This window comes from Mauremys mutica, chromosome 11 (genome assembly GCF_020497125.1).
Source record: "Mauremys mutica isolate MM-2020 ecotype Southern chromosome 11, ASM2049712v1, whole genome shotgun sequence".
Lineage (NCBI taxonomy): Eukaryota > Metazoa > Chordata > Testudines > Geoemydidae > Mauremys > Mauremys mutica.
This window is the reverse complement of record NC_059082.1, coordinates 48,484,868-48,512,194: the sequence shown is the minus strand read 5'-3', so window position 1 is coordinate 48,512,194 and position 27,327 is coordinate 48,484,868. Positions and strand designations below refer to the sequence as shown.

The 27,327-nt window shown below is 46.1% G+C and overlaps 2 protein-coding genes across 5 annotated transcripts in view; one reads left to right on the top strand and one right to left on the bottom strand.

Annotated features, from left to right (window-relative positions):
• Positions 1-27,327, bottom strand: part of IFT140 (intraflagellar transport 140) — a 243,719-nt gene that overhangs the window by 27,045 nt on the left and 189,347 nt on the right. The gene's annotated exons all lie outside the window — the stretch shown is intronic.
• TMEM204 (transmembrane protein 204) overlaps positions 18,138-27,327 on the top strand; it is a 47,618-nt gene continuing 38,428 nt past the window's right edge. Inside the window, exon 1 of the mRNA XM_044978904.1 lies at positions 18,138-19,111. Coding sequence (XP_044834839.1) covers positions 18,832-19,111 — 280 coding nt within the window. The 5' untranslated portion in view covers positions 18,138-18,831. The remainder of the gene's footprint in view (positions 19,112-27,327) is intronic.

Below are 27,327 nucleotides of genomic sequence, written 5' to 3'. Positions count from 1 at the left end.
ACTCAGTCACTGCCATACTAACACCCTCTCACCCCTCCACTCCTTCATTTTCAGACCATTTCAAGAATAAATGGATAGACTCCCTAGCAGTATGTCATTAAAGTGACATTAAGTAAGTAAAGTGGATATTAAGGAATAGTGACAATAAGGAAGACACCACACTAACTCATGGTTTATATGAAGATATCCAGGATGCCATACATCGTCAGGTAATCAGGGGAACCCTTCAGGATCTCCTAAATACTCCCTCCCCCAGCATTGGACAGCTTATCAGGAGGTGGATTGCACACACCAACTTCAGCACTGAAGTCAAATTTGGCTGGACATATCTGACCTTTGGAAATGTGTATTTCGGTTAAGGGGCATTCGGGTAATTGAAGATTGACTCTACTGACACAAGGAAATATTAACACCATTTGGGAAATTCATAACATTGCAATGGAGTGGGCCACAAACACGAATCTGGATCTGTCTATGGACATAATGCCTACCCCCTTTGATCACAGTGCTCCCTACCCCCCATCCCTCAGAATGACTGAGAGAATGTTTTGTCTAACTAATCTGAACCTCATCCATAAAAAGTTCACATTTTCCTGGCAGAACTAAGACCTCTTTGTATGAACTGGGTTTAGATTCCATAGCGAAACCCTCTTCCAGCCCTATCCTGGAGTTGCAGCAGAGACTGCTTCTTTCCTGACGGTACCTACCTCTCAACAAGAGCACTCTTCATGGTAGGGATTTATGTCTGTGCGCCTTCATGCTTCTTTGCTACAGCACTTTGTGGAAAATCAGCTTGCATTTTTATTTCCATCAGCTAAATTCTGCACTCCATGCACTACACTCTGCCACAGGCCATGAAAACTGCAACTAAGTCCTCACCCTGACATGTTTGTGGGCATCATGTTTTTGGCATATAAGAAAATAAAAGGTTTTACTAACTTCCCTTGTATTTCACAGTTAACATCATCCCACATTTTAACCAGTTATGTTTGCCTAGAGGAACTGATCAACCAAAATACATCCACTCCCAATGCAGGCGATGCACTTGTTTTTTGTTGTTGTTTATTAATGACAAAAGATGGATTTTAAGTGATAGCAAACAGACTAAAGCAGATTATCATGCAAATAAACAAAAACCCAAACTAAGCTTAATATACTAAATAGATTGGTTATGACTAGCAGAGTCTCACCCTAACTCAGGGGTCGGCAACCTTTCAGAAGTGGTGTGCTGAGTCTTCATTTATTCACTCTAATTTAAGGTTTCACGTGCCGGTAATACATTTTAATGTTTTTAGAAGGTCTCTCTCTGTAAGTCTATAAACTATGTTGTATGTAAAGTAAACAAGTTTTCTAAAATGTTTAAGAAGCTTCATTTAAAATTAAATTAAAATGCAGCTCTTATCAGTTTAGTGCAGTGGTTCTTAACCTGGGGTGCAAGCACCCCCTGGGGCATGGCCGGTGCAAGGATATTTTGCGCCCTAGGTGAAACTTCCACCTTGCGCCTCCCCCTCCCCTTGCACATCAGTTCATTGAGGGGCAAATTCCAACAAGCCTTTATAGACCCCAGGGGCCAGCCTGCCCAGGGGCCAGCCGTGCCCAGGGGCTGCTCCTCAGACCAGGTTTCCCCCTCCCTGCCCCCTGAACTGCCCTGGAGGCAGCACAGCCCTGCCTGCAAGCCCTCCCCACCCTGGTAGCCCCCGCCCTGAGTCCACTCACTGGCTTTGCCGGGCTTGGGCCGCTGTAGCAGCTCGGCAGGGAGGAGCCGCCTTCCAGAGGCACCGGAGAGCCAGAGCGTCCCACTTCCGGCAGCAGTGAGCCCCAGTCATGGAGGAGCTGGCGTGGTGCAGGGGGGCAGCAGCCCTGCAAAGGCGCCGGTGCCGCTAGCGTGGAGCAGCTGCATCCCCCCCGCCCCTCTTGCCCAGGCTGCGGCCCAGCGCCCCCCTGGGGGCTCCTGCAGGCTGCAGTGGATGTATGTGGGCGCCAGTCTCCATGCGCCCCCCCCAGCTCCCTCCTCACCTAGGGTTACCATATTTCAACAATCAAAAAAGAGGGGAGAGCCCTGCCCTAGCCCCACCTCCATCCACTCCCTCCCACTTCCCACCCCAACTGCCTCCATCAGAACCCCCAACCCCCCCACGCTCCTTGTTCCCTGATTGCCCCCTCCTGGGACCCCTGCCCCTAACTGCCCCCACAGAACCCCACCCCCTACCTAATCCTCCCTGCTCCTTGTCACCTGACTACCCCCTCCTGAGACCCCCCCACCCTAACTGCCCCCCAGGACCCTACCCCTTATCCTCTGACTGTCCCGACCCTTATCCACACCCTCGCCCCCAGACAGACCCCCGGGACCCTCACGCCCCATCCAACCACTCCCCACCCCCTGACAGGACCCCCAGAACTCCCAACCCATCCAACCCTCCCCCTGCTCCCTGACTGTCCCCCGGGACTCCCCTTACAATGCCCATGCCGGTCAGACGCTGGGCTCCATGTGGAGGCAAAACATGCTGCTAGGCAGCTGCGTGCACAGCCCCTCCCCCGCAGAGTGCTGAGGCAGCGGGAGCGGGGGAGCTGCGGGAGGGGCAGCGGTGATTCACACTTCTGGGAGCCACAGAACCTGAGTGTGGTGAGGGGGAAGCCGGAGAGCGCGGTGAGAGGGGAGCCGGGGGGGGCAGCACCGGGCCACAGCCCGAGCAGATGCGCCCCCCCGGGGGGGGCTTCTGCAGCGGATGCATGCGGGTGGTGGTCCTCATGCACCCCCGGCTCCCCCCTCGCTGCGCTCAGGCTCTGCGGCTCCTGGGAGTGTAAGCCACCGCCGCCCCTCCCACAGCAGGCTCAGGGCCCCGCGCCCTGGCAGCTCACACTGCTGGGAACCCGAGCACGGTGACGGGGGAGCTGGGGGTGCACCCACGTTGGTCTTGGGCCCCGGCCGCCGGCCCCGCTCAGCCTCCTGCCGGCCTGGGGTTCCATTTACTCAGCCAGCAGCGGGCTGAGCGGGGATGGCGGCCGGGACCCCAGCTGGCAGCCGCATGCCAGGCAAAATTGGCTTGCGTGCCACCTTTGGCACGCGTGCCGTAGGTTGCTGACACCTGCCCTAACTGATGGTATAGTCAGACTGGTAGATTCTTGAGGCACCAGCTACACTTGCTTTACAGCCTGGAATCCACAGGTGTTTCACACGCAGGCTAGAAGTCCCTTTAGCCTGGGTCCAGCATTTCCCCCAGTTCAGTCTTTGTTCCTCAGATGTTTCCAGGTGTCTTCTTGTGTGGGGAATGAAGAACGACAGATGATGTTACTCCCTGCCTTATATAGCTTTTGTATATAGCGGGAACCCTTTGTTCCAAAGCTTGGTTCCCAGACCAGTTTGTGGAAAAATACTGACATCCCAAGATAGGATCTTGTGGTCATATGCCCTTGTAGATTCATAGCAGCCATCACTCACAGGGTGTCTGTAGTGTTCTCAGTAAGGCTCTCCGGGTGGGGGATAAGCTTCTCCTATTGTTTTTTCTAATGGCCGGTTACTTTGAATATGCCCTTCACCACTTACAATCTAGACTGAAAGCATCTTCTCTAGTGGGCATTACACAGGTGTAACTACATTTGAAGTACAGATACATAGGCCTTTTCTACACTACCAAATTTTGTCGCCAAAACTGCCCTTTGTCGACCAAAACAGTGAGTGCATACACAATGTGAGGCAACTTTTGCTGGGAAAAATGCCTGGTTTTGGCAATAAAATACATCCACCCTCAAGAGAAATTTACGTCTTTTTCCTCTCCATTTTTGTCGACAAAGTGCCAATGTAGACACCATGCTTCACTTCATCACTTTAACTGGCCTCCAGGAGGTGTCCCACGATGCCCATCCTGACTGCTCTGGCCAGCAGTTTGAACTCCACTGCCCAGCAGCCAGGTAAACAACCATTCACCTCTCCCCTTTAGAAGCCCTGGGAATTTTTGAAATTCCATTTCCTGCTGGCATCTTCCCAGGTGACCATGGCGGGTTATTGCAGCAAACGCTCTCCCACTTAGACCATTGCAGAGCTGTTGGATCTGCTCAGTATATGGGGAGAGGAGGCTGTGCAGTCGCAGCTGCGCTTGAGCCATAGGAATTGGGATACCTATGGGCAGATTTCTCGAGGCTTGTGCAAAAAGGGCTATGATCAGGACATGCTGCAGTGCAGAGTGAAGATAAAGGAGCTGAGGCAGGTGTACCATAAGGCGAGGGAGGCATACCATCACTCAGGTACATCATCTAAGACCTGCTGGTTCTATAAGGAGCTGCATGCTATCCTCTGTGGTGACCCCACCTTCATCGCCAAGAGCCTTGTGGATACTTTGGAGGGCACAGAGGCAGTGGAAAGAGGACCTAACCCAGAGGATGAAGTTACTGATGAAGAGGTGGAGTTATATGAGGATGTGCAGCTCCCAGCGGGGTTGCCCGGTGGGGCAGACAGCCAGGAACTGTTCTCCACTCCAAAGGTGTCTAACTAATCTCAGCAGTTGCTCTCCAGGGAGGAAGAAGTAGGAGATGAGACGCCTGGTAAGTGGCTGTGGCTTGTGTAGTGCGGAGGTGAGTTCAGGGCACAGAAATGTGGGAGGCTGTCTGTGTTTCTGTGAGCTGGACATTTCCCTGTGTACTTAATCGGTACAGTGGAACAGGGTGTTGATGCACACCGACATCTCATGGGAATCTTCCAGAGAGATCTCCAGGAAAGTTTCCTGGAGGTACTCAGTAATCCTCTGCCAAGGTTCCATGGCAGAGCTACTTTGTTCCTTCCCCCATTGTAGGGAATTTTCCTCGCCATTCGGCAATCACTTGTGCAGGGACCAAAGCAGCACATACGCGAGCAGCATAGGGAGCAGGGTGGAAGCCACAAGCATGGAGTAGATGTACCCTCATTTCCCTGCTTACCCTTAGCAGTGAGAAGTCTTCTAAAATGACCCTCACCTGTGGAAAAGTGTAGGAGAATTTTAGAATTTGTTCCCTAGAATGCTGCACCACGACCCTTAGAAAGAGTGTGTGCTCTTTTCCCCATGTGGAGCATTCCTCGTCCACCCCCCACCATGCTTTGGGTGTTCGCAGAGATGTGTGCCTGGCTAGGGTCAGTGACAAAGTGATGACAATGTTGTAAAAGGTGTATTTAATTGAAATGTTTCAATGCTGTGCATGAATTTAACAATCCCGCTTCTGTGCATTGTCCCCTGTGCTTCACCCACGTGTCTCTGTCGGATAAGAAAGTGCCCAAGATGCAGCAGACATGTTCAGGGAGGTCCTGAAGTGTTCCAGAGCAGAAAAAAGGGAATGCAAGGAGTACTGGGAAGCTGAACAGCAGCACAGAAAACAGAATCCCGCATTTGTTAAGGATGCAACTGAGCAGATGATTAAAGTAATGGAGGAGCAAACATAGATGCTGAAGTCCTTAATAATGCTGCAGACTGAGCAGATCAGTGCTCGACCTCCACTGCAGCACATTCAGAACTCTTTTCCATGCCCCCAAAACTCCGCTTGCACATTCCTTTCCACTTCCTGGGATTTTTTGGTTTCCCCTTCACTCCACACTCCTGAACAAATTTCACAATGATGGCTGGACCTACACACAGTTGTGAAAGTCTGCCCTTTCCTGGTTCCTCCTTTCCCACCAAGCATCTATGTGTTTGTGTGTGCTGTTTCTTGTGCAATAAAAGCAAAGTTTTATAATGGTAAATCATCTTTATTTTTTTTCTACAAGGTGAGATTGCAGGCTGTACCAATATATGAACAGGCATATAAATTACTGGAATATAAGGCCCCAAATGTCACCATTGCCCCCTAGGAAAACTACAGGTAATGTAACACTGAAACACTTCTGACAGAGATATGTTACTGGTGCTCTGGGCTCCTCTGACAGCCCTGGTATCTGGCTGCTCAAAATCAGTGGCCAAGCAATCTGCCTCTGCACTCCACCCCTTTCACTTTTAGCATCACAGGGATTATGCAATGTACAGCACACGGCTATGACCATGGGAATATTATCCTCAGTGAGGTCTAACCTGCCATAAAGGCATCGCCAGCATGCCTTTAATCTGCCAAAGGTACATTCAGCTGTCATCCAGCACTTACTGAGCCTGTTGAACCGCTCCTTACTGCTGTCCAGGTGTCCCATGTAAGGTTTCATGAGCTACGGATGTAAGGGGTACACAGGGCCCCCCAGGATCACTATGGGCATTTCAACATCCCCCACTGTAATCTTCTGGTTAGAAAAGAAAGTCCCCGCTAGCAGCTTTCTGTACAGGCTTCTGTTCCTGAAGATGCGTGCGCCATGCACCTTCCCAGATCACCCCGCGTTGATGTCAGTGAAACGCCCACATGATCCACAAGTGCCTGCAACATCATGGAGAAGTACCCCTTCCTATTGATGTACTCTGTTGCAAGGTAAGCTGGTGTCAAAATGGGAATGTGTGTGCCATCTATTGCCCCTCCAGCGTTAGGGAAACCCATTTCTGCAAAATTGTCCATTATTTCACGCACATTTCCCAGAGTCACGGTCCTTCGTTGCAGGATGCAATTTATTGCCCTGCACACTTGCATTAATGCAGCCCCAACGGTCGACTTCCCCACTTCAAATTAATTTGTGACTGACCGGTAGCAGTCTGATATCACCAGCTTCCACACAGCAATTGCCACATGCTTCTCTACCAAGAGGGCAGCTTTCATTCTGGTGTCCTTGTGCCACAGGTCGGGTGAGCTCTGCACACAGTTCCAGGAAGGTGGCTTTCCGCATCCGAACATTCTGTAGCCACTGCTCATCATCCCACACCTGCATGACGATACGATCCCACCATTCAGTGCTTGTTTCCCAAGCCCAAAAGTGATGGTCTACTCTATGCACTTGCTCTGTGAATGCCAAAAGCAATCTAAAGTTGCTCCTATCCATATCACGCAGAATGTCGGGCGCCTGCAAGTCTTCCTCAGTTAGGAACTTCAGGATTAACTGCACTGCCGTCTGTGAAGTCTTTGGGCTTGGCTACACTTGAAAGTTGCAGCGCTGGGAGTTACAGCGCTGGTCATGCAGCTGTGCAGGAACAGCGCTGGTGTGTGGCCACACTCACAGCTACCAGCGCTGGTGTGTGGCCACATTTGCAGCATTTGCAGCGCTGTTGGGAGTGCTGCATTATGGGCAGCTATCCCAGCATTCAAGTGGCAACAACGTGCTTTTCAAAAGAGGGGGGTGGAGGGTGGTGTACTGTGACAGGGAGCGGGGAAGATAGAGAGAGTGGATTTTTGGAGCCAACACTGTGTGTTAGCTTCCTGGATTGAAAAATCACAAAATGTTCACGAACCCTTAGTCTTAACTCTTAATTGCAAACAGCCTGCCTCCAACACGGACTCCCCGCTGTTTCACTCACTCCCTGTGGTGTACTGTGACAGGGAGCGGGGAAGAGAGAGAGAGTGGATTTTTGGAGCCAACACTGTGTGTTAGCTTCCTGGATTGAAAAATCACAAAATGTTCGCGAACCCTTAGTCTTAATTGCAAACAGCCTGCATCCAACGCTGTTTCTCTGTCAAGAAAACATTCACTCCCTGCCTCTCATTTGATCGTTCACAGCCAGGTACAGATAGCTCCTGTTTGCTGTGATCAGTGTTTGTTTTTTTAGATAAGCAGTTCAACGGAGCTCCGATCGGAGTTCACAACAAAACAAAGAGAGGCTGCATAACAAAACAAAGAGAGTAATTTAGTTAAAAGCATTCTGGGATATCTCCTTATTCCCTGGAGGCCAATAAAAGCGCTGGTGTGTGTCCACACTTGATGAGCAGCGCTGGATCACCAGCGCTGCAATCGCTACACCCCAACCTGACCAGGTGTACAGCCAGCGCTGCAGCCAGGGAGTTGCAGCGCTGGATGTGCCTTGCAGGTGTGGACGGTTACTAATTGCAGCACTGGAAAGCCTCTACCAGCACTGCAACTTGCAAGTGTAGCCAAGCCCATAGTGACAGTTAACAGAGCACAGGAGAGCAGGGCGGGATCCATCCCCTCTCCCAAAAATGCCAGGGTGCACAGCAAAGAAGAGCCATTGCAAACATGTTGTGAAAGAAAGCCGGAAGACCATGGAGTGCTGGGACAGAAAGCAATGCATCACGAGACATTTAGCCCTGTCCCAAGGGACATTTAGCCCTGTCTGCTCTGCTGTCCCACAACACCTAGTGACAGAAGGTGGAGTGAGGGAGCGAGTGTGAACATGAAATTGCGATTTTTATTATGTTGACTTTTGGGTGTCAACATAACTTTTGTCGAGACAAATTGTTAGTGTAGACATGGCCTTTGTCAGTATTTATAACTTCAGATACAAAAATGATACATGCATACAAATAGGATAATCCTCTTCAGCAAATCATAACGTTTTCAATGACACCTTACATGACCCATCTTACATAAAATGCATCAAAATTATGCCATAATCATATCATAATAATATGACTGTGAAGAATATGGGGTGCAGTGTCTCAGCCAGGATCTTAGTTTTACCTCTCATCAGAAAGAGGGTACCTCCAGCAGCAAAATGCTCCTACACCATGGTGACTGAGAGAGAACAGTGACTGAGAGAGAACAGTGAATAACCAATACCATTTCTGACAGCACCAAGCTCTTCATTAAGGTCTCCCTTGCAAGTACTGATTATCTGCTCAGCTTGTGAGGTCTGGTAGGCTCACAGCAAAAGCTGGTATGGCTGCAGGCATATATCAACTAACCATTTTGGATAACACACAATGATCTATAAACTATCAGCAGAAGAACTTCTATGTCTCTCTGCTTTTCAGGGAAATCACTCTGGTCCTAAGAGTGGCAGAATCTCTTGCTTCACTCTTATGAATAAGTAGTGAGAAACTTCCAAGAAGCACAGACACAGATGTCCAGCCACCAATATATAAAACTGTAGCACAAGATGGATGAAGGTAATAAAAGGGAAAGTCTCTGGATAGAATGCACACAATACATCCTCTCAATTCAGTCCAAAGCACAGACACATGCTGTTAATCTCTTGACAAGTATTACTGCAGCATAAAAGGCATGAATCTGTCATTAAGGCCTATAAACAGTAGTGACATTTCCAATTCAGTCTTGTGCTTGGTGTCACACACAGAAAATTCCAAGTAATAATCAACCCTTCCCCTATCTTGTATTCTGAGAATTTCCTGTTCCCTGAGTTTTTCTTTGGAAAGCTAACTCACATCTGTAGTTCATCAACCAGAGCTGGGAAACTAATGAAGACCAGATGCAGTGAGAGAGTGATCAGAGCCATAAGAATGTGCTCTCTTCTTTCATTTCAAGGGACACATGCTTATCCATGAAACACATTAATAAATCAGAGATGATCTACCTCTGTGCTACAGACTGGCCCCAAGACTCAGACCATCTAAACAGTGTATGGATTGTTTAATGACTTTAATCCCCCCTCCCCATGTTACTGGGTACAAGTTTTACTACCCAATTATTGTTTCAATTTTTCTCTTACATACTTGATCCTTTCAGAAGCTATTTTTCAACAGTGCTGTGGTTATGACAGGTTTGTATTAAATTAATGTCATGACATTAATCCTTTTGCTGCTATATATATTTCAACAGCCACTTTATATGAAAGCCCAAATCAAATAGAATGCCAACCGGGAAGTTCTAGAGATGCATATTTGTTAAAATGTACCTCACCACAAAAATCTCTCTGATATCAGGGAACACATCTCTCTGTAATACATGAGAACACAACATTTTTGTTCTTATCACTAATTTCTTTGCCAGCAGAAAATTGACATTTCCCTTCACCTTAGGTCCCTGCATTGGGTCAAATAGGCTACTGAGCATTTTACTTTCAAAGACTCCTTCGTGATCCTAAAGGGGGAGTCCCCTGTCAAGATCACTTGAAGTCTGTAGAACAGCTACACTCCATTTCAGTGATACACACAAATCCAACAAAGGTTCTTCTCTTTATCCCTATCCTGCTCCCACTGAAGTCAACTGCAACCTCCTCTTGACTTCAGGTGCAGGATCATATGTCCTTAATTAACTAACATTTTTAGCTAGGACAGACAACTACCCCAGGCTGGATTTCAGCAATCTTCTGAAGCAGATTCTAGATCATTTTTAAACTGAGACGCTCTCTTTTGACTGGTAGGCAAGCAGAAGAACTTTAGTTGACTTGGAGTGGAGGCAGGGAAGCATCCTTCATGAAGGTGTGACAAAGCAGCTGTGAAAAGCAGTCAAGCTGTGTGATTCTTCTGTAACTAACTGTGACACGATGGAAATTATTCTTAAAACTGCAGCTGAATGAAGACTGGACATATCAGAGAGGACAGATTCTGCTTCCACTTGGGGAAGATGACCTCTCTGACAGCACGCCACATTACAGTGTATGAGAGTGGTTGCAGCGGACATTAAAGACACGTGTACCAGTTAAATGTGGAAGTCTAAGGGTATGTCTACACTACGAAATTAGGTCAATTTTATAGAAGTAGAGTTTTAGAAATCGATTTTATACAGTCGATTGCATACGTCCACACTAAGCGCATTAAGTCGGCGGAATGCGTCCTCACTACCATGGCTAGCATCAACCTATGGAGCGGTGCACTGTGGATAGCTATCCCACAGTTCCTGCAGTCTCCGCTGCCCATTGGAATTCTGGGTTAGGCTCCCAATGCCTGATGAGGCAAAAACATTGTCGCAGGTGATTTTGGGTACATGTCGTCAGTCGCCCCTCCCTCCATGAAAGCAACGTCAGACAATCGTTTTGCACCAGACACCAGGGTGATTAGAAGAGCACAGTAAGGCACGCTGCACATTAGAGAGGCTTTGAAAACCATTTTCATGACTGGCCAGGCTTCGGTGTGACAGCTGTGTGTGTTTCTCCTTGATGCAAACCCACCCCCTTTGTTGATTTTAATTCCCTGTAAGCCAACCACCCTCCCTCCTTCGAAATAAAGTAACATTGTTTTTAAACCATGCATTCTTTCTTTATTAATTTAAAAAAAAAAGAGAGAGATAATGGACAAGGTAGCCCAGGTGGGGTGGGGTAGGAGGGAAGGCAAGGCCACATTGCTTATTGTAGCCACACTAAAAATCAAACTGTTTGAATGACAGCCTTCTGTTGCTTGGGCCATCCTCTGGAGTGGAGTGGCTGGGTGCCTGGAGCCTCCCCACCACGCTCTTGGGCGCCTGGGTGAGGCGGCTATGGAACATGGGGAGGAGGGTAGGTGGTTATACAGTGGATGCAGTGGGTCTGTGCTCTTGTTGGCTTTCCTGCAGCTCCAGCAGAGGCTTCATCATGTCCGTTTGCTCCCCCAACAGATGCTTCATCGTGTCTGTTTGCTCTCCCATTAGCCTCAGCATCACGTCCTGCCGCCTCTCTTCACACTCACTTAATTCTTTCCTGGCCTCTGCCTCTGAATGCCTCCATGCATTAAGCTGTGCCCTATCAGTGTGGGAGGACTGCATGAGCTCAGAAAACATGTCATTGCAAGTGCGTTTTTTTCACCTCTTAATCTGCGATAACCTCAGGGATGGAGATGATAGGAGGAGCGTAGAAACATTCTACACTCTATGATTCTGGGGGGACTGCATGGTCACCTGTGCTGCTGAGTTCACCAGCAGGGCTTTTCCTGTGTACCTGGCTAGGGCATTGGAGTTCAAAGTGCTGTCCAGAGCGGTCACAATGGAGCACTCTGGGACAGCTCCCAGAGGCCAATACCATCGATTTGCGTCCGCACTACCCCAAATTCGACCCAGCAAAGTCGATTTTAGCGCTACTCTCCTCGACGGGGAGGAGTACAGAAGTTGATTTTAAGAGCCTTAAATTTGATCTAACCCTGTAGTGTAGACCAGGCCTAGGGAAAGTCAGTTTCATTTATAAACTCGGGAACTAAAAACTCTGAATGAAGGCAATGATTATGCATTCAGTTCCTTTATACCATCTATTCAGGTTCTTATCGGTTCATAACTGTCTAAATCAGCCAGTTGGGAATACAGTGGATGTACAGTTCTTGTGTTGAAGTGTTTACTATCAAGCTTACCACACTGTAAACAGTGTCTGGGCTTGCTTATACAAACGCTGTAAGACACTGAAGCCTCACCCTTTCCTTAAACTCCACCCATTGCCTACGTGCTGCTTTGGGGTGTTTTCATGAAAAGGAAAAGGATGGGATGAAGCAGGTGCTGTTTCCTAAGGAAAATTAAGAACATCTACTGCTATTTTTCAAATGTTAGTTACATGTGTTTGCCTGGAATTACAGTATTTTAAAACCACACCAAAAAATCAAGCAATGTTAGAACAACGTCAATGCTGTGGCTTTAACCCACAGCAGCAGGAAACTCTGATTGGAAGCTGAAATCCATTCTTAATTCTGACTCATATCTGATAGGGTATGCAAAATCGGCCACTGGACCAAGTGGCCCAAATCAGCTGCAGTACTTTAGGGGCCCAAATCAGCTGCAGTACTTAGACATGACATGCTGAGACAGAGTGAACATTTCAACCTTAACGTTATGACTCCTATGGATTTAATGCTGATCCTTAAGAGTGATATGTAAATCTTTTAAAAAATGTTAAAAAGTACATTAGTATTACCCCCTGTTGTGCAATATTATGGCACAGTCAGTGAGTTTCAGCTGGAAGCGAAGTTAGTCACAACCTTTATATTTTGTGCTTCTTACACCACTCACTACTAGTATAATAGACTTGAAAAATGACACTTGTGGGTTTTTAAAAAAGCTCTTTTTAGATTAACTCTGTACAGTAGGACTAAAATGCAACAAGAACCCCAATCCCATAATGTACTTTGAGCATGTGAATAGCCACACTCACTTCAGGGTGACTATTCATGTTTAAAGTTACGTATGTGCTTAAGTGCTTTGCTAGCCTGGAGCCATAGGTATTAGCTTGACAGGAGAAAGCATATGAAAACAGTGCCAATGAAAATGTTTAAAACTCTCTAAATTATTCCTAGAATAGTTTTTCTGTGACAGATACAGACTGTATGGTGGAGTGGTGTACTAATGATCCTATTGGCACGTTTAGGATGACCTGCATAATTCACTCATGGCTCTGCAACTCTTGAAGAATATGTCCATCTCAAACTCATACAAATTAAATCCTTATGCCATACCATCATATATTTCATACTAGAATACATTATATGCAATAAAACTTTCATGTGTTGAGCTGTTGGTATAACAAGTTCTGCAACAGCCAATGGAAACAGTTCGCTCCTGGATTCATACTGGACTCCCCACTCATCCACCCAACCCCTTTAGAGTGGGGTTCCATGTTTGAAGATCTGCTACAGTGTTCTGCCATTGTCCAAGATGCTTCCTATTTCAATCCAAGTTTCAGTTTCTATATAATCTTTCTTATTTGTGGTTCTCATTGCTTCCCACTCTTAAAGGAACTGGCTGGAAGGATCAGGAAAGGCTCTGGCAGTTGGAACACACCTTCCACACATCTACAAAAACTCTAAAGGATCAAAATTCTTAGGAGCTAGGGGGATTCCTGCATGGCCTTGCCCTGTGGAAACATAAGAGCCACAAGGGCAAATCTTGTGTATATGGAAACTTTCAAGGAGGAATGTTGGTGTGCCAGCAACAGCCAGTTATTATTGCTATTATTTATACACAGTCATAGGTGTTACATACCCTGAGCTACTTTGGTCTGCAAATGCCTAGCAGAACTGAGTGTCTGTACAAAACTGTTATTTTGCTTCTATGAATGTGCTCGTTTTTTGAATTTTACTAATTTACAGATTTGGATGTTGTGATTATGTGAACAGAACAATCAAAGCACTGACCGCCAAAACCAAATCTTTTAACAGGATTACACTCTAGCTAAATAAATGTAAAAGGCTGGTAAGTAATATATTCTGACTGTCCCCAAATTAAGAGGGAGGGGAATTCAGCACATTAGTAACTTAGGCTATGTCTACACTACAGCTTATGTTGGTATAATTTATGTTGCTCAGGTGGATGAATACATAAAGCTTAAATTAGAGAGCTTGCAGTGGCTCTGAAAATAAGATTAATATACTAACTTACATTTTCATATTGCTTTCCGTTCAGAAGGATCCCAAAATGCTGTATAAACTCAAAGTGATATGCAAACTATAAACAGGGATCATTTAACTCACCTCTGAACTTAAATTATCTCTGGGTAGAACACAACAGCTGTTTGACTGCAGACAGGAACACCACACAACAATTTATGACGGGAAGCGAGGAAATCTTATCTAATTGAAATGCCATGATTAGTGCAAGTTATTAATGTGCTGAATTGCTCCTCATACTGTTATTTGGGGAATATTAGTTGAGTGGTTTGGTGAAACTTACAGTGCTACTGCACTATCCAATCTATGGTTAAATACATATAAATGTATGTCTCCCATCACCACGGTATCTGAATGCCTCACACTCATTTATCAATGTATTCCCATAACCCCTGTGAAGTCAGCTAGTATTATCATTTCTGTTCTGCAGATGGGGAACTGATGCACCACGAGACTAAGTGATTTGACCAAAGTCATACAGGAAATTTGAGGCAAAGCTGAGAACTGAACACCGATCTTGAGTCACAATCTAGTGCCTTAGCTTCAAGATCATCACCTCTCCTTGGGGACACGCCAAAGTCTAGCACCTTTAATGAGCAATGTTCAGTTTTTTAAAACTGTTTTTAATTTAGAAGAGTGATGGGATGTTCTGAAACTAAATAATTTGAGTGAAGAAGAGAAGAAGTGGAGGGATTTAAAATGGTTGGACTGGTTGTTTTCAGCTATTTATAATTAAATGCATTGCTAATATGAGACATGGCTGACAGAGGGCACATTATATACATTCAAATTATAAACTCCTGGAAATATGAGTCTATAAAAACCTGGCTGATCACTTTGGGTATGTCTACATTGCAATGAAAGGCCCATGGCATGGCTGCAGCTGGCCTGGGTCAGCTTACTCAGGCTTGGGGGGATGGGGAGAGGCTCGGGCTGTGGGGCTACAAATTGCAGCGTAGCTGTTTGGGCCAGAGCTGAAGCTAGGGCTCTAAGACCCTGCAAGGAGGGAGTCTCCAAGCCCAAACACTGACATTGCAAATTTTGGCCCCACAGCATGAGCCCACGAGCTCAACTTAATTGCAGGCTCTGAGACTCAGTGCCACAAGTTTTTTATTGCAGTGTAGACATACCATTTAAGTCTGATAGACCATGCTTTTTTAAATGTCAGTGGACTCCACTATCAAAGTCAGCCATGAACATACTGCTAACACCTTTAGCTCATTCGTCTTAATCAATCAAGCATTTTTAAGTACCTGTAGCTTGAATTGATAAGCCTTATTTCCTTCTTTCTTAGATATTTATAGACTCTCAATCACTGCGTATTTAAGGGACAAGTATTTCCATCCTTTCCAAACTTTTTGGCCCGAGGGCCACATCTGAGTATGGAAATTGTATGGTGAGCCATGAATGCTCACAAAATTGGGAGTTGGGGTGGAGGAGAGGGTGAGAGCTCTGGCTGGGGATACGGGCTCCGGGGTGAGGCTGAGAGCTGCGGGGGAGGCACTTGGGGTGGGAGCAGTGTGCAGAGTCCCCTGGCTGCCCGTACGCATAGGAGCCGGAGGAGGGACATGCTGCTGCTTCCAGGAGCCATGCGGAGTGGGGCAAGCCCCGGACCCTGCTCCCCAGCGGGAGCTTGAGGGCCGGACTAAAACATCTGGAGGGCCAGATGCAGCCCCCGGGCCATAGTTTGCCCATCCCTATGCTAGACTGAAGAGCCCTCTATTATCAAATTTCTGTTCCTCATGTAGGTACTTCTAGACAGCGGTCAAAACACCCTTGAACCTTTTCATTGATAAGATAAATAGATTGAGCTCCTTCCTCACATCTTTCACTATAAGGTATCAAGTATCAGAGGGGTAGCCGTGTTAGTCTGGATCTGTAAAAGCAGCTAAGAGTCTTGTGGCACCTTATAGACTAAGAGACGTTTTGGAGCATGAGCTTTCGTGAGTGAATACCCACTTCGTCGGATGCATCCGACGAAGTGGGTATTCACCCACGAAAGCTCATGCTCCAAAACATCTGTTAGTCTATAAGATGCCACAAGACTCTTTGCTACTATAAGGTATGTTTCCCAATAATTAATAATTCTTATGGCTATTCTCTGAATTCTCTCCAATTTTTCTCTCCACTCTGAAACCTCCAATTTTTTGACATCCTTCTTGAAATGTGGACACCAGAACTAGACACGGTATTTCAGTAGCAGTCACACCAGTGCCAAATACAGAAATAATATGAACCGCCCTACTTCTACTCAACATTCCTGTTTATAAATCCAAAGATTACAATAGCCCCTTTAGCTACAGCATTACACTGGAAGCTCACATTCAGCAGATTATCCTCCCAGTCTTTTCAGAATCACTGCTTCCAAGTACTGAGTCCCCCAGCCTCAAAATATGGCCTGCATTCTTGGTTCCAAGATGTAGGACTTTACATTTGGCTGTACTGAAACACATATTGTTTGCTTGCACCCAACTTATCAAGTTATCCAGATTGCTTAGTATCAATGACCTATCCTCTTCTTTATTTACCACTGCACCAATTTTTGTGTTATCTGCCAACCTGTTCAGTAATGATTTGTTTTTTTACAGGTTATTGATAAAAAATGTTAAATAGCATAGGGTAAAGAACTTATTGCTGTGGGATCCCACTAGAAACATACCCAACTCAATGATGTTTCTGTTTGCAATTGTGTTTTAAGCCCTATCTGTCAACCACCTTTTAATCCATTTAATTCAGATAGCTCTCCTCAATGCTCACATAGTCCCAAGGCTAGTGTGCACACTTTGCTTGCTATGCTGCAGTTAGTTCTACATTTGTATGTGAAAACTGTCACAACACTAAGGCTATGTCTACACTAGAGGCCTTACAGCAGCACAGCTGTAGTGATGCAGCTGCACTGCTGTACAATCTCTCTTGTTGCCGCTCTATGCCAACAGGAGAGCTCTCTCCCATCAACATAATTAAACTATCCCCCAGTGAGCAGCAGTAGCTATGTCAGTGGGAGAAGTGTTCCTGCTGACACAGAGTTGAGCACACTACCACTTATGCCGGAGAAATTCATGTCACTCAGGGATGTGTTTTTTCAGACCCCTGAGCAACATACGTTTTGCTGACATAAGTGGCAGTGTAGTCATGGCCATAACTTCCACAGAGTGAAGTGAGCTGCTTTCCCAGTCTGAAAGGGGTTCACCAGATTTCCCAGCAGAGCTGCAGAGCCACAAGGGGGCAAAGCAAGTCAGGACTGGGGTGTCAGTCCTGCACAGGCAGAATGCATTAGAGCAGTGGTTCTCAACCTGTTCCATACTGCAACATCCCCCGCTTTTTCCTTCCAGAACCACCTCAGAACACCCCTCCTATCTGTCCATGATCTCCCTCCCTTCCACAACAGAGCAAGGGCTGAGTGGTCTCTAACCAACACTTTTTGAGACCCCAGGTGAAGAATCCTGTCTTAGAGTCCTTTTACTCATCTGCTGCATCTCCCCTTAGAATTCTATACAGGAACAAGGCAACATTTGAGCCGTAATATTTTCATGCTATGCAACTGTCACAGCTACCCTGCATACATTTTGCATGTACAATTCTGATACAGTCTGCTTTCAATATAGAACATTAAGAAAGCCCTCAGTGCTCCCCTACATTTGCCTCTGCAGAGTTGACATTGTGGTTGAATTTAGGGGTTTGGTTTTCGTTTGGGGTGGTGCTCACAGATTTGTTTCTTGTGATCCCTTCAGATGCACAAATTGATCCAAATCCCTTCTGTCCCGCAGCATCATGCTTCCCTGGCTGACTGGTTGATTGGTTACTATTCTTTCTGTGAGGGAAAGAAAAGGAGAAGGAGCGGGGACACTGGAAGGAGGTGAGAGAAGTAGGGGGGACTAGGATTTTAGAAGTCTCCATAACGTTTTCCTTTCAGGAAACACATCCTGGTAACGTTTGACTGCGGTGGCAGTGGCTCTGTTTGTTGCAGTCGGCTACGCCCTGAGGCTCACCAAAAACAGCCACAAAAACAACCATTTCCTTTCTGTTGAGAGACAGAGGGGGAGGGAAAAAAACCCACTTCCTCACAGCAGAGTTTCTCCTCTCCAGTCTCTTTCTCTTGCTGCTCTGACAGTGTAAGAGGAACCGGAGAGGAGCAGATTCCTCAGGATACTCCAAACTTCCAGAGCACCTTTGGGATGAAGGCATTCATTTCAAATTTGGCTTGGATTTTAGAATGAAGTTTCCTTCTGTTTGTAGGATGTTCTGATTTTTGTGGCTGAAAAGGCTTTCAGAGGTGGTGCTTCATGACTCGTATGTGAGTCTCTTTCTCCTCTTGCAGCTGCATTCTGAAGAGCTGAGGCATTGTGTCTGCAAGCATTTCAGTCTGTTTTCCCAGGAACAACTCAGGTTTTCCCAATTCAAGACTGGATACTCTCTGGCTTTGCCTTGTCCCACAAGGAATGGACCTCCCTGTTCTTCAGTTCATCACCAGACTGGCTTTGCTCATCCAAGTGCAGGAAGGTGGATAAGGCACAGCTTGGAAGGACAGAGACCTGCAAGCTCTTCTTTGTGCTTGTATTTTATGGAATTCTTCTACCTACCTGACTGTGTTCTTATCTGCTTGGTCAGAAACACCTTAGGAGTTGACTTTGAGAATGAACGGTGATGTTCTCTAGCCCCCCATAACATCATACTGCAGCTGCCTCCTATATCAAGTCCTACTTCAATGTGCTGCAGCTCATCAGGACCTTGGATCTTCTGCAAATAGAGACTGGCAGCAGTCAACAGTCAGATATGACTGTCCAGAAACTGGTAGCCACAGCTGTGTTGGTAGCCCTGGTCTCACTTATTCTTAACAATGCAGCTGCCTTTACTCCCAATTGGGTATACCAGACCCTGGAGGATGGGCGTAAGCGCAGTGTGGGGCTGTGGAAGATGTGCTGGCTGGCAGAGAAGGGAAGAGGAGGTGCAGGCACGGGCACCAGACATGGGCAAGGGGAGGAGCGAGAGTGTGAATCCCTGGGCTGGGGTTCAGAGTCAGCCGGGTTCCAGGAATCTCGTAGCACTGTCAAACGTAAGTCCCATGTTTTGTCTTCTGTGCTTACTTTGGATTATGATTTCTATAGCACCACTGGTGTGGATGGCACTTTTTCCATCAAAGTCCCTGCCGGAGCTTACAGTCTAATGGACTGAAACTGAGAGGTGCTGAGCACCTGCTGAAGTCAATGGGAGTTGTGGGGTTCTCAGCTCATTTCAAGATCAGGCCCCAAATAAACAAGAATAAGGCCAGTTATAAACAAGTCAATAAAAAGTGATGGGTTCTAGAATAAGTATAACATATGTCACAATCTAGCTTATATGAAACTGGGAAAAAAGGCTGTCAAAATGTGCACTAGAAATAATACATCTGGGAATCACAAGTCTAGACCCTTGAGACATCGCCAGTAGCTTCTTTAGTGCTTCTCCCTGTGCCATAACTACTCAACTATAAGACTCTGCTGCAAGCTCAAACCTTCCTTCTAAAGACAGCAAAACCTTGACCAGGTAGTGGTGGGTTGTTTTTGGTTTTTTTTTACAGTATTTAATAAGAATTCAAAAAGAACTATGCAAAGTCTCCAGACACAGACAATGAATAATACCAGTTTCCATCCTCACTTGTTTTCTGCTGAGGAAAGAAAAAAAGGTCATAAGATCCTGGGTGGATTAAAAAATATAAAATGGAGAAGGGTCATGGTGAAGGAAATATTTATTGTTCTTGATGGAAAAACAGACAGTTAATACTCTGCAAGTGGAACATCCAAATAACTAAATACCACATTTTTGTAAATTCATAGACTCGCCATGGGATGGATTGAATATGTATGGGTTAAACTGTGGTGGGAGCTATTTAAAAGTTTTGGCTAAGACAGAATTTATAAGCCAACTTGCAGAACAGAAACAGCATTATCTGACTAATCAAAAGTGCAGGTCATTAATCATATTTACAACATTAAGATCCTGCTCTCACTTAAGACATAAAAGTAGGACTGGGCTCAATCATCAACATTCAACTCTGCTACAATTAAGCTGCTGACAGAGCTTCACTGCAAACTTCTGTTTTCAGCAGTTCATTTGGCCAGATCATAGAATATCAGGGTTGGAAGGGACCTCAGGAGGTCATCTAGGCCAACCCCCTGCTCAGAGCAGGGCCAATCCCCAGACAGATTTTTTACCCCACATCCCTAAATGGCCCCCTCAAGGATTGAACTCACAATCCTAGGTTTAGCAGGCCAATGCTCAAACCACTGTGAGTACTGGGTCTGGAATAAAATTTGATAAACATTCAGAAAAGGGGTGCTTTGGGTCTGTTCATTTTTTAATATAAATTAAACAGTAATTAAATTGCATCCTTTAGTGACAGAAATGAAAAGTGTGAACAGCTGTAAAATTGGTATCACATCGCCTACCTCATAGGATTGTCTACAGGCTTTGTTAATGTTTGATTCATGTTTGTTGAAGTGATTTATGGTCCTTGAAAGGTGTAATTAAGTATAAAGTACTGTTATTACTACAAGAAGAAAATTAGATGCAGGTGATTTCAGATGAGTTTTTTAATGTTTTAAAATGCATATAGAGTTAATTTTTTAAAATTAAGTTTTGGAGACATCTAGTCCAGAATGTGGACTGTTGCATTGGCCTTTTCCATGCTTTTTGAGAATTAAAATAAGAAAATGAAGAAGGACTTTTGTTTGTCTTGCAGAACAATACTTTCCTGTGTACAGACACTAATTTTTTTTTTCAAAAAAATATTCACACTTTTTTAGCACATATGCCAAGTGTGAGCCTGTACAGACATCACCCACAAATGGGAACCTCCTGAGTTGTTAAAAAAACAGAGACCTGATTTTTTTTTTACATTTTGATCCTTAATGATGTCATAGAACTAGTTACAAAAATAATATGCCTATCTGTAATTACATCAGTAGAGTCATTGCACTCCATCAGGTTAACAATCTAAGCTACATCTCCAAAAGAGGTTTCAGAGTAGCAGCCGTGTTAGTCTGTATCCGCAAAAAAAACAGGAGTACTTGTGGCACCTTAAAGACTAACAAATTTATTGTAGCATGAGCTTTCGTGAGCTAAAGCTCAGTCTTTAAGGTGCCACAAGTACTCCTGTTTTATTTAAAAATGGACATTTTGCACACAAGAGCATGTATAAGCTCTTGGCACGCATGGCATTTTGAAATCACATGCAAATTAGCATGTGAATGTCTTGTTCTGCACCATTTAGAAAATGTGTGGCCCTACAAAAGTTTTCATATAAGCATCAGTTCCACTGAGGAATTTTGTAAGCACCAATTTCTCACCTATTAAAGCAAATCTTGACTAAGAATGTCTTGAGTTCAGAAAAGTGCATAAATTATAGCAGGAATAAGTCTAATCATTCATTTTACTTGCAAACAAGCATCCCCAATGGTTTGAATTTAAATAAGGTCCCTTAAGACTCAAGAATCAACTCTTCTATCTCACAGGGAACAAGTTTTAGATAAAAAGATCATTTTCAATCTCTATAAAGGGATGTTTTTAAAAAAGGTCATGCAAAGCTAATGGTGAAATCTGCCTCATAAGAACTCTTCTAAGCAACAGTCTTACTGAATACATTTAAGCCAAAGATGCTTTTATGAGGACCTCATGGTCACTATGGGCCTTCTGTATTCATTACACAACAGGCCCTGTATTTGTTTTTATGTTGCTGTAGAGTACAGCTCTAATAGCAATGCATGTATTGTTCTAGTAAGATATATTATTCTCATCTGTTAACTATAGATAAATCACAAACACATACACGCAAACACACTGATCAACCTCTGAATGAGGAAATTCATTCCTTAAAAGTGAAGATGTGGTTTAAAGTTTAATACTTTGGATGATTGAGCATAATTACAATAATCCAAATTAAACTGCATTTCAGTGCCATTTGAAGGCTGACAAATAGAAAACATATGGATCTGTTTAAATAATACAAAAAGATTACAGCATCTCATATTTATATTGCTTTTTAATATATGCATTATTATTTCATATTTGAAGTTATTTTCCTTGAGAATGAGTGTTTACATATGCTGACAACTTCCATTTCAATACTGTAGTATGTAACTAAGAGCCAAGCGACTAAACTCCTACAAGGTTGTCCAAATCAAACAGGGGAAAGTATGCAGTAATATGTATGTTCACAACACAAGAGCATGGCAAATTCTTCCAAAAACCAGGAGCCATTACAAGACTTTCAAAATATATTCCATTTCACACATCTGGAATTAAAATGTATGTGAATGTGTGTGAGAGAGTCTTTGGGTTAAGTCTAGAAGCAAGAGCAACAAGGGTGATGACGTGGTGGGCATCTGCTATAGACCACCAGACCAGGAGGATGCGGTATACAAGGCTTTCTTCAGACAACTAACAGAAGTTTCCAGAACACAGGCCCTGGTTCTCATGGGGGACTTCAATCACCCTGACATCTGCTGGGAGAGCAATACAGCAGTGCACAGACAATCCAGGAAGTTTTTGGACAGTGTTGGGGAGAACTTCCTGGTGCAAGTGCTGGAGGAACCAACTAGGGGCTGTGCTCCTCTTGACCTGCTGCTCACAAACAGGGAAGAATTGGTAGGAGAAGTAGAAGTGGGTGGCAATTTGGGCAGAGGTGACTGTGAGATGGTCGAGTTCAGGATCCTAACACAAGGAAGAAAGGAGAGCAGCAGAATATGGACCTTGAACTTCAGAAAAGCAGACTTTGACTCCCTTAGGGAACTGATGGGCAGGATCCCCATGGAGGCTAATATGAGGGGGAAAGGAGTCCAGGAGAGCCGTCTGTAGTTTAAAGAAGCCTTATTGAGGGTGCAGGAATAAACCATCCCACTGTGCAGAAAGAATAGCAAATATGGCAGGCGACCAGCTTGGTTTAACAGAGAAGTCTTTGGTGAGCTTAAACATAAAAAGGAAGCTTACAAGAAGTGGAAATTTAGACGACTAGGGAGGAGTATAAAAATGTTGCTCGAGCATGCATGGGTGTAATCAGGAAGGCCAGAGCACAATTTTGAGTTACAGCTAGCAAGGGATTTGAAGGGTAACAAGAAGGGTTTCTACAGGTATGTTAGCAACAAGAAAGTGGTCAGGGAAAGTGTGGGACCCTTACTGAATGGGTGGGGGGGGGGGCAACCTATTGACAGATGTGGTGGAAAAAGGTGAAGTATTCAATGCTTTTTTTGCCTCGATCTTCACAGACAAGGTCAGCTCCCAGACTGCTACACTGGGCAGCACAGTATGGGGAGGAGGTGAGCAACCCTCAGTAGTGAAAGAACATGTTAAGGACTACACCTCTACCCCGATATAACGTGACCCGATATAACCCGATAATAATAGGAATTATTTCAGCTCAGTGCTAATGTGGACACGAGGACAAACGGATTTAAATTGTCAGTCAGGAAATTTAGGCTTGAAATTAGACGAAGGTTTCTAACGATCAGAGGAGTGCAATTCTGGAGCAGCCTACCGAGGGAAACAGTGGGGGCGAAGGACCTCCATGACTTTAAGATTAAGCTGGATAAGTTTATGGAGGGGATGGTATGATAGGATAACGGGTTTAGTCAATAGGTCAATAACGTGCCACACTGGTAATTAGTACAAAGGGTCAATGTTGGGATATTGTTAGCCTTTTCCAGAGGGTCTGGCTGGAGAGTCTTGCCCACATGCTCGGGGTTCAGCTGATCGCCATATTTGGGGTCGGGAAGGAATTTTCCTCCAGGGTAGATTGGCAGTGGCCCTGGAGGTTTTTCGCCTTCCTCCGAAGCATGGGGCAGGGGTCGCTTGCTGGTGGATTATCTGCTACTTGAAGTCTTTAAATCATGATTTGGAGCATTCAACAGCAGAGTCAAGGGAGAGAATTAGTTCAGGAGTGGGTGGATCGGCTTATGTGGCCTGCATCTTGCAGGAGGTCAGACTAGATGATCATAATGGTCCCTTCTGATCTTGAATTCTATGATTCTATGATTCTATGATTCTAACACGGGTTTGCATACAACGTGGTAAATCTCTGACACGCTGCTCTGAGCAGTGTGTTAAGGGTGCTGGGCCAGGCCAGGGCCGAGGGGTTCAATAAGGGGCAGAGGGTCTTGGGAGCGGTCAGGGGATCCCCCCAGGATCTGGGGAGCAGGAGCTGTGGGAGGGCACTTCTGGGGGCCCTGCAGTCCCAAAGTGGCCCAGGGGATTAGCTGGGGGCCGGGAGTAGCCCGCTCTGCTTCCCTCACCCCAGCCCCAGCTGTGTCACTCGGGGGAGGGGGCCCGCACTCACCAGCAGTGGTGGAAGCGGTGCAGCCTGGTCCCAGCCCGCTCCACTCCACCAGCTCCCAGCTGCAGCGCTCCGCTTCCCACCGCAGGTGAGTATGGGGGCATCCTTTCCCCAACCTCCCCGCACTCACCTGTGGTGGGAAGTGGAGCGCCGCGCCTGGGAGGTGGCAGAGTGGAGCGGGCTGGGGTTGCGTCACTCTGCTTCCTGCCGCTGGTGAGTGCGAAGGGCATCCTTTCCCCAACCTCCCCGCACTCACCGGTGGCGGGAAGCGGAGCACTGCGGCTGGGAGCTGGCGGAGTGGAGTGGACTGGGGCCGGACTGCTCCGCTTCCCGCCACTGTGGGTGAGTGCCTGTCGGGGGGGTGGGGTGGATAGGGGTCAGAGCAGTCAGGGGATGGGGGGTTGGGTAGGGGATGGGGTCCTGGGGATGATTAGGGATGGGGGTCTCTGGAGGGGGCGGTCAGGGAACAAGGAACGGGGGTGGGGCAGAGCAAGTTTGATATAACACAGTTATATTCTTGCCAGCAAGTTAAAGAAGTATGAATTGGATGAATGGACTATAAGGTGGATAGAAAGCTGGCTAGATTGTTGGGCTCAACGGATAGTGATCAATGGCTTGATGTCTAGTTGGCAGCCGGTATCAAGCAGAGTGCCCCAGGGGTCAGTCCTGGGACCGGTTCTGTTCAACATCTTCATTAGTGACCTGGATGATGGGATGGATTGCACCCTCAGCAAGTTTGCGGATGACACTAAGCTGGGGGGAGTGGTAGATACCCTGGAGGGTAGGGATAGGGTCCAGAGTGACCTAGACAAAGTGGAGGATTGGGCCAAAAGAAATCTGATGAGGTTCAACAAGGACAAGTACAGAGTCCTGCACTTAAGACAGAAGAATCGCCTGCCCCAGTCCCAACTCAGCCTGTGGTCCGGACCTGCCACGGCCACGGCAGCACAGCCAGAGGGGCCTGGGCCCTGCTGCGGCCAGATCAGACCCAGCTTGGCCCGGCCCCAGGCACGGCCACAGCAGCCCAGCCCCAGACATGGATGAGGCTGTGTGGCCTGGACCGACCCCGGAGAGGCTGGGATCCAGCTGTGGTGGTGCTCCCCTGGCCCGGACCCAGGCGCGGCTGGAACGGCCCCCCCGCCCCAGTCTGGACCTGCCGGGGCCAGGGGAGGGGCACCTATCCTGAAGCCCCAACTCCAGAGCTCCTGTGGTGGGGAGAGGTGCCTCCCGCCCCAGCTTAGGTACTGCTGTGGGGAGAAAGCACTGGGGGGAGTCCTCACTCCCTGAGTAGCCCCAGAGCACCCTCCTGCACTCCAAACCCCTCGTCCCCGGCCTCACCTGAGAGCCCCCACCCCCAGCCAGTGTCCTCATCCCCTGCACCCAGCCCTGAGCCCCTCATCCCTGGCCCCACCTCAGAGCCCACACCCCCAGCTGGAGCCTTCACACCCCTGAACCCTAATCCTCTGACCCAGCCCTGAGCCCCCTCCCACACTCCGAACCCTTTGGCCCCACCCCCACCAGATGAATTTTGTTAACACATCACCTCCATATTGGTGCACATAACAAAATTCATTCCGCATATGGGTGGGAAAAATTAGAGAGAACACTGCTTCTGAGGTCTCTCCCAACCCTAATCTTCTATGATTCTATGAGAGACAGAAGATCAAGTAAGTTGTGAGTAGGAATGTCAGTGCAGATTAAGTGAAAATAAAATCTTTGTGAATTGGAATGATTCTGAAATGGTGCAACACAACGATAAACCTGGGCAGTGTGGTTTTCTAAGAGAGAGTACGTGGCCATATTCTTTGCCTTGATCTTAACTAAACTCTTTGCTTATGGCCAAGGTTATAAGCACTAGGGTAGGTACACCAGTCTAAAGATCCCTAACATAGACAAGCTTTAGGATTAGTAGTTCAAATTTAAGGGTTTTGCCATTACACTGATCCTATCACTACTGAGAACTCAGATGGCACTTCCCATCTTCAAACCATTTTACAAACAGTGAATTAATCTTCATAACATTACTGTGAGAAAAAGAAGTTAACTGACTTTTCAAAGGTCACAGAGAGATTTAGTGTCAGAGCTGGGATTAGACCTCAAAAGATTCTTCCTCTCAGACCTGTGTTCAGATCACTAAACTTCAACTCAGAAAACAAGTTTTGTGGAGGTGATGTGTTCAGCCACAGGTTGGATGGGGCAGTGAGTGCCTTGCTTGTTCAACAGTTATCGTTGTGGCCATTTAATGATGGGCAGGACAGTTGGATACTGCAGTGATGATGGCCATAAAATAACTGGATGGATAGATATGACTTACTCAGAATGGTAAATCACATTAAATCCTTTCCTGTCCAAAGAATGTTAGCAACATTACGGAGCTTCAAGGATAGAGAGGGGTGTAGAGTAGGGTATACTCTGTTTGATTCCTCAGGGCTCCAGAAGACAAAGGAGACCCCAGTGGTGGGAAGCTTTATTTCAAATACAGATGCACATATTAAGAGAGTTCTTTTTTATTGTAGTTCTTACAAGCAAGAATATCCAATGATGGGAAGTGGCACAATATCATGAGTGGCTACATGACATTCACAAGCACTAAATATAAACACCCATCCAGCCTCAATGTATGATTTACACAAGCACATTTTCACTATGAAATATGGGGATGATGTCAGGGCACAGCTCAGTGTGGGAATAAGAAACTGAAATCTGTTTACAGAGACAACAATTCAGACAATGTCACTGTCCATTAAGAATGTTTCTGATGTTTCTGTTTGGACAGTTGCCAGGCATAGACTAGCAGCTGAAGACTATTTTAGACATCTATTACTTGCTCTGCCTACCATTGTATTGCCCCATACAGGCTGAGAGAGGTGGATCACAGTTCTTTGTGAAGTCAGTATGTACCATAAGATCACAAGAAGTCAGGAGCTTCAGATTTATAAAGCTGTCTGAAGACTGACTGAGATATT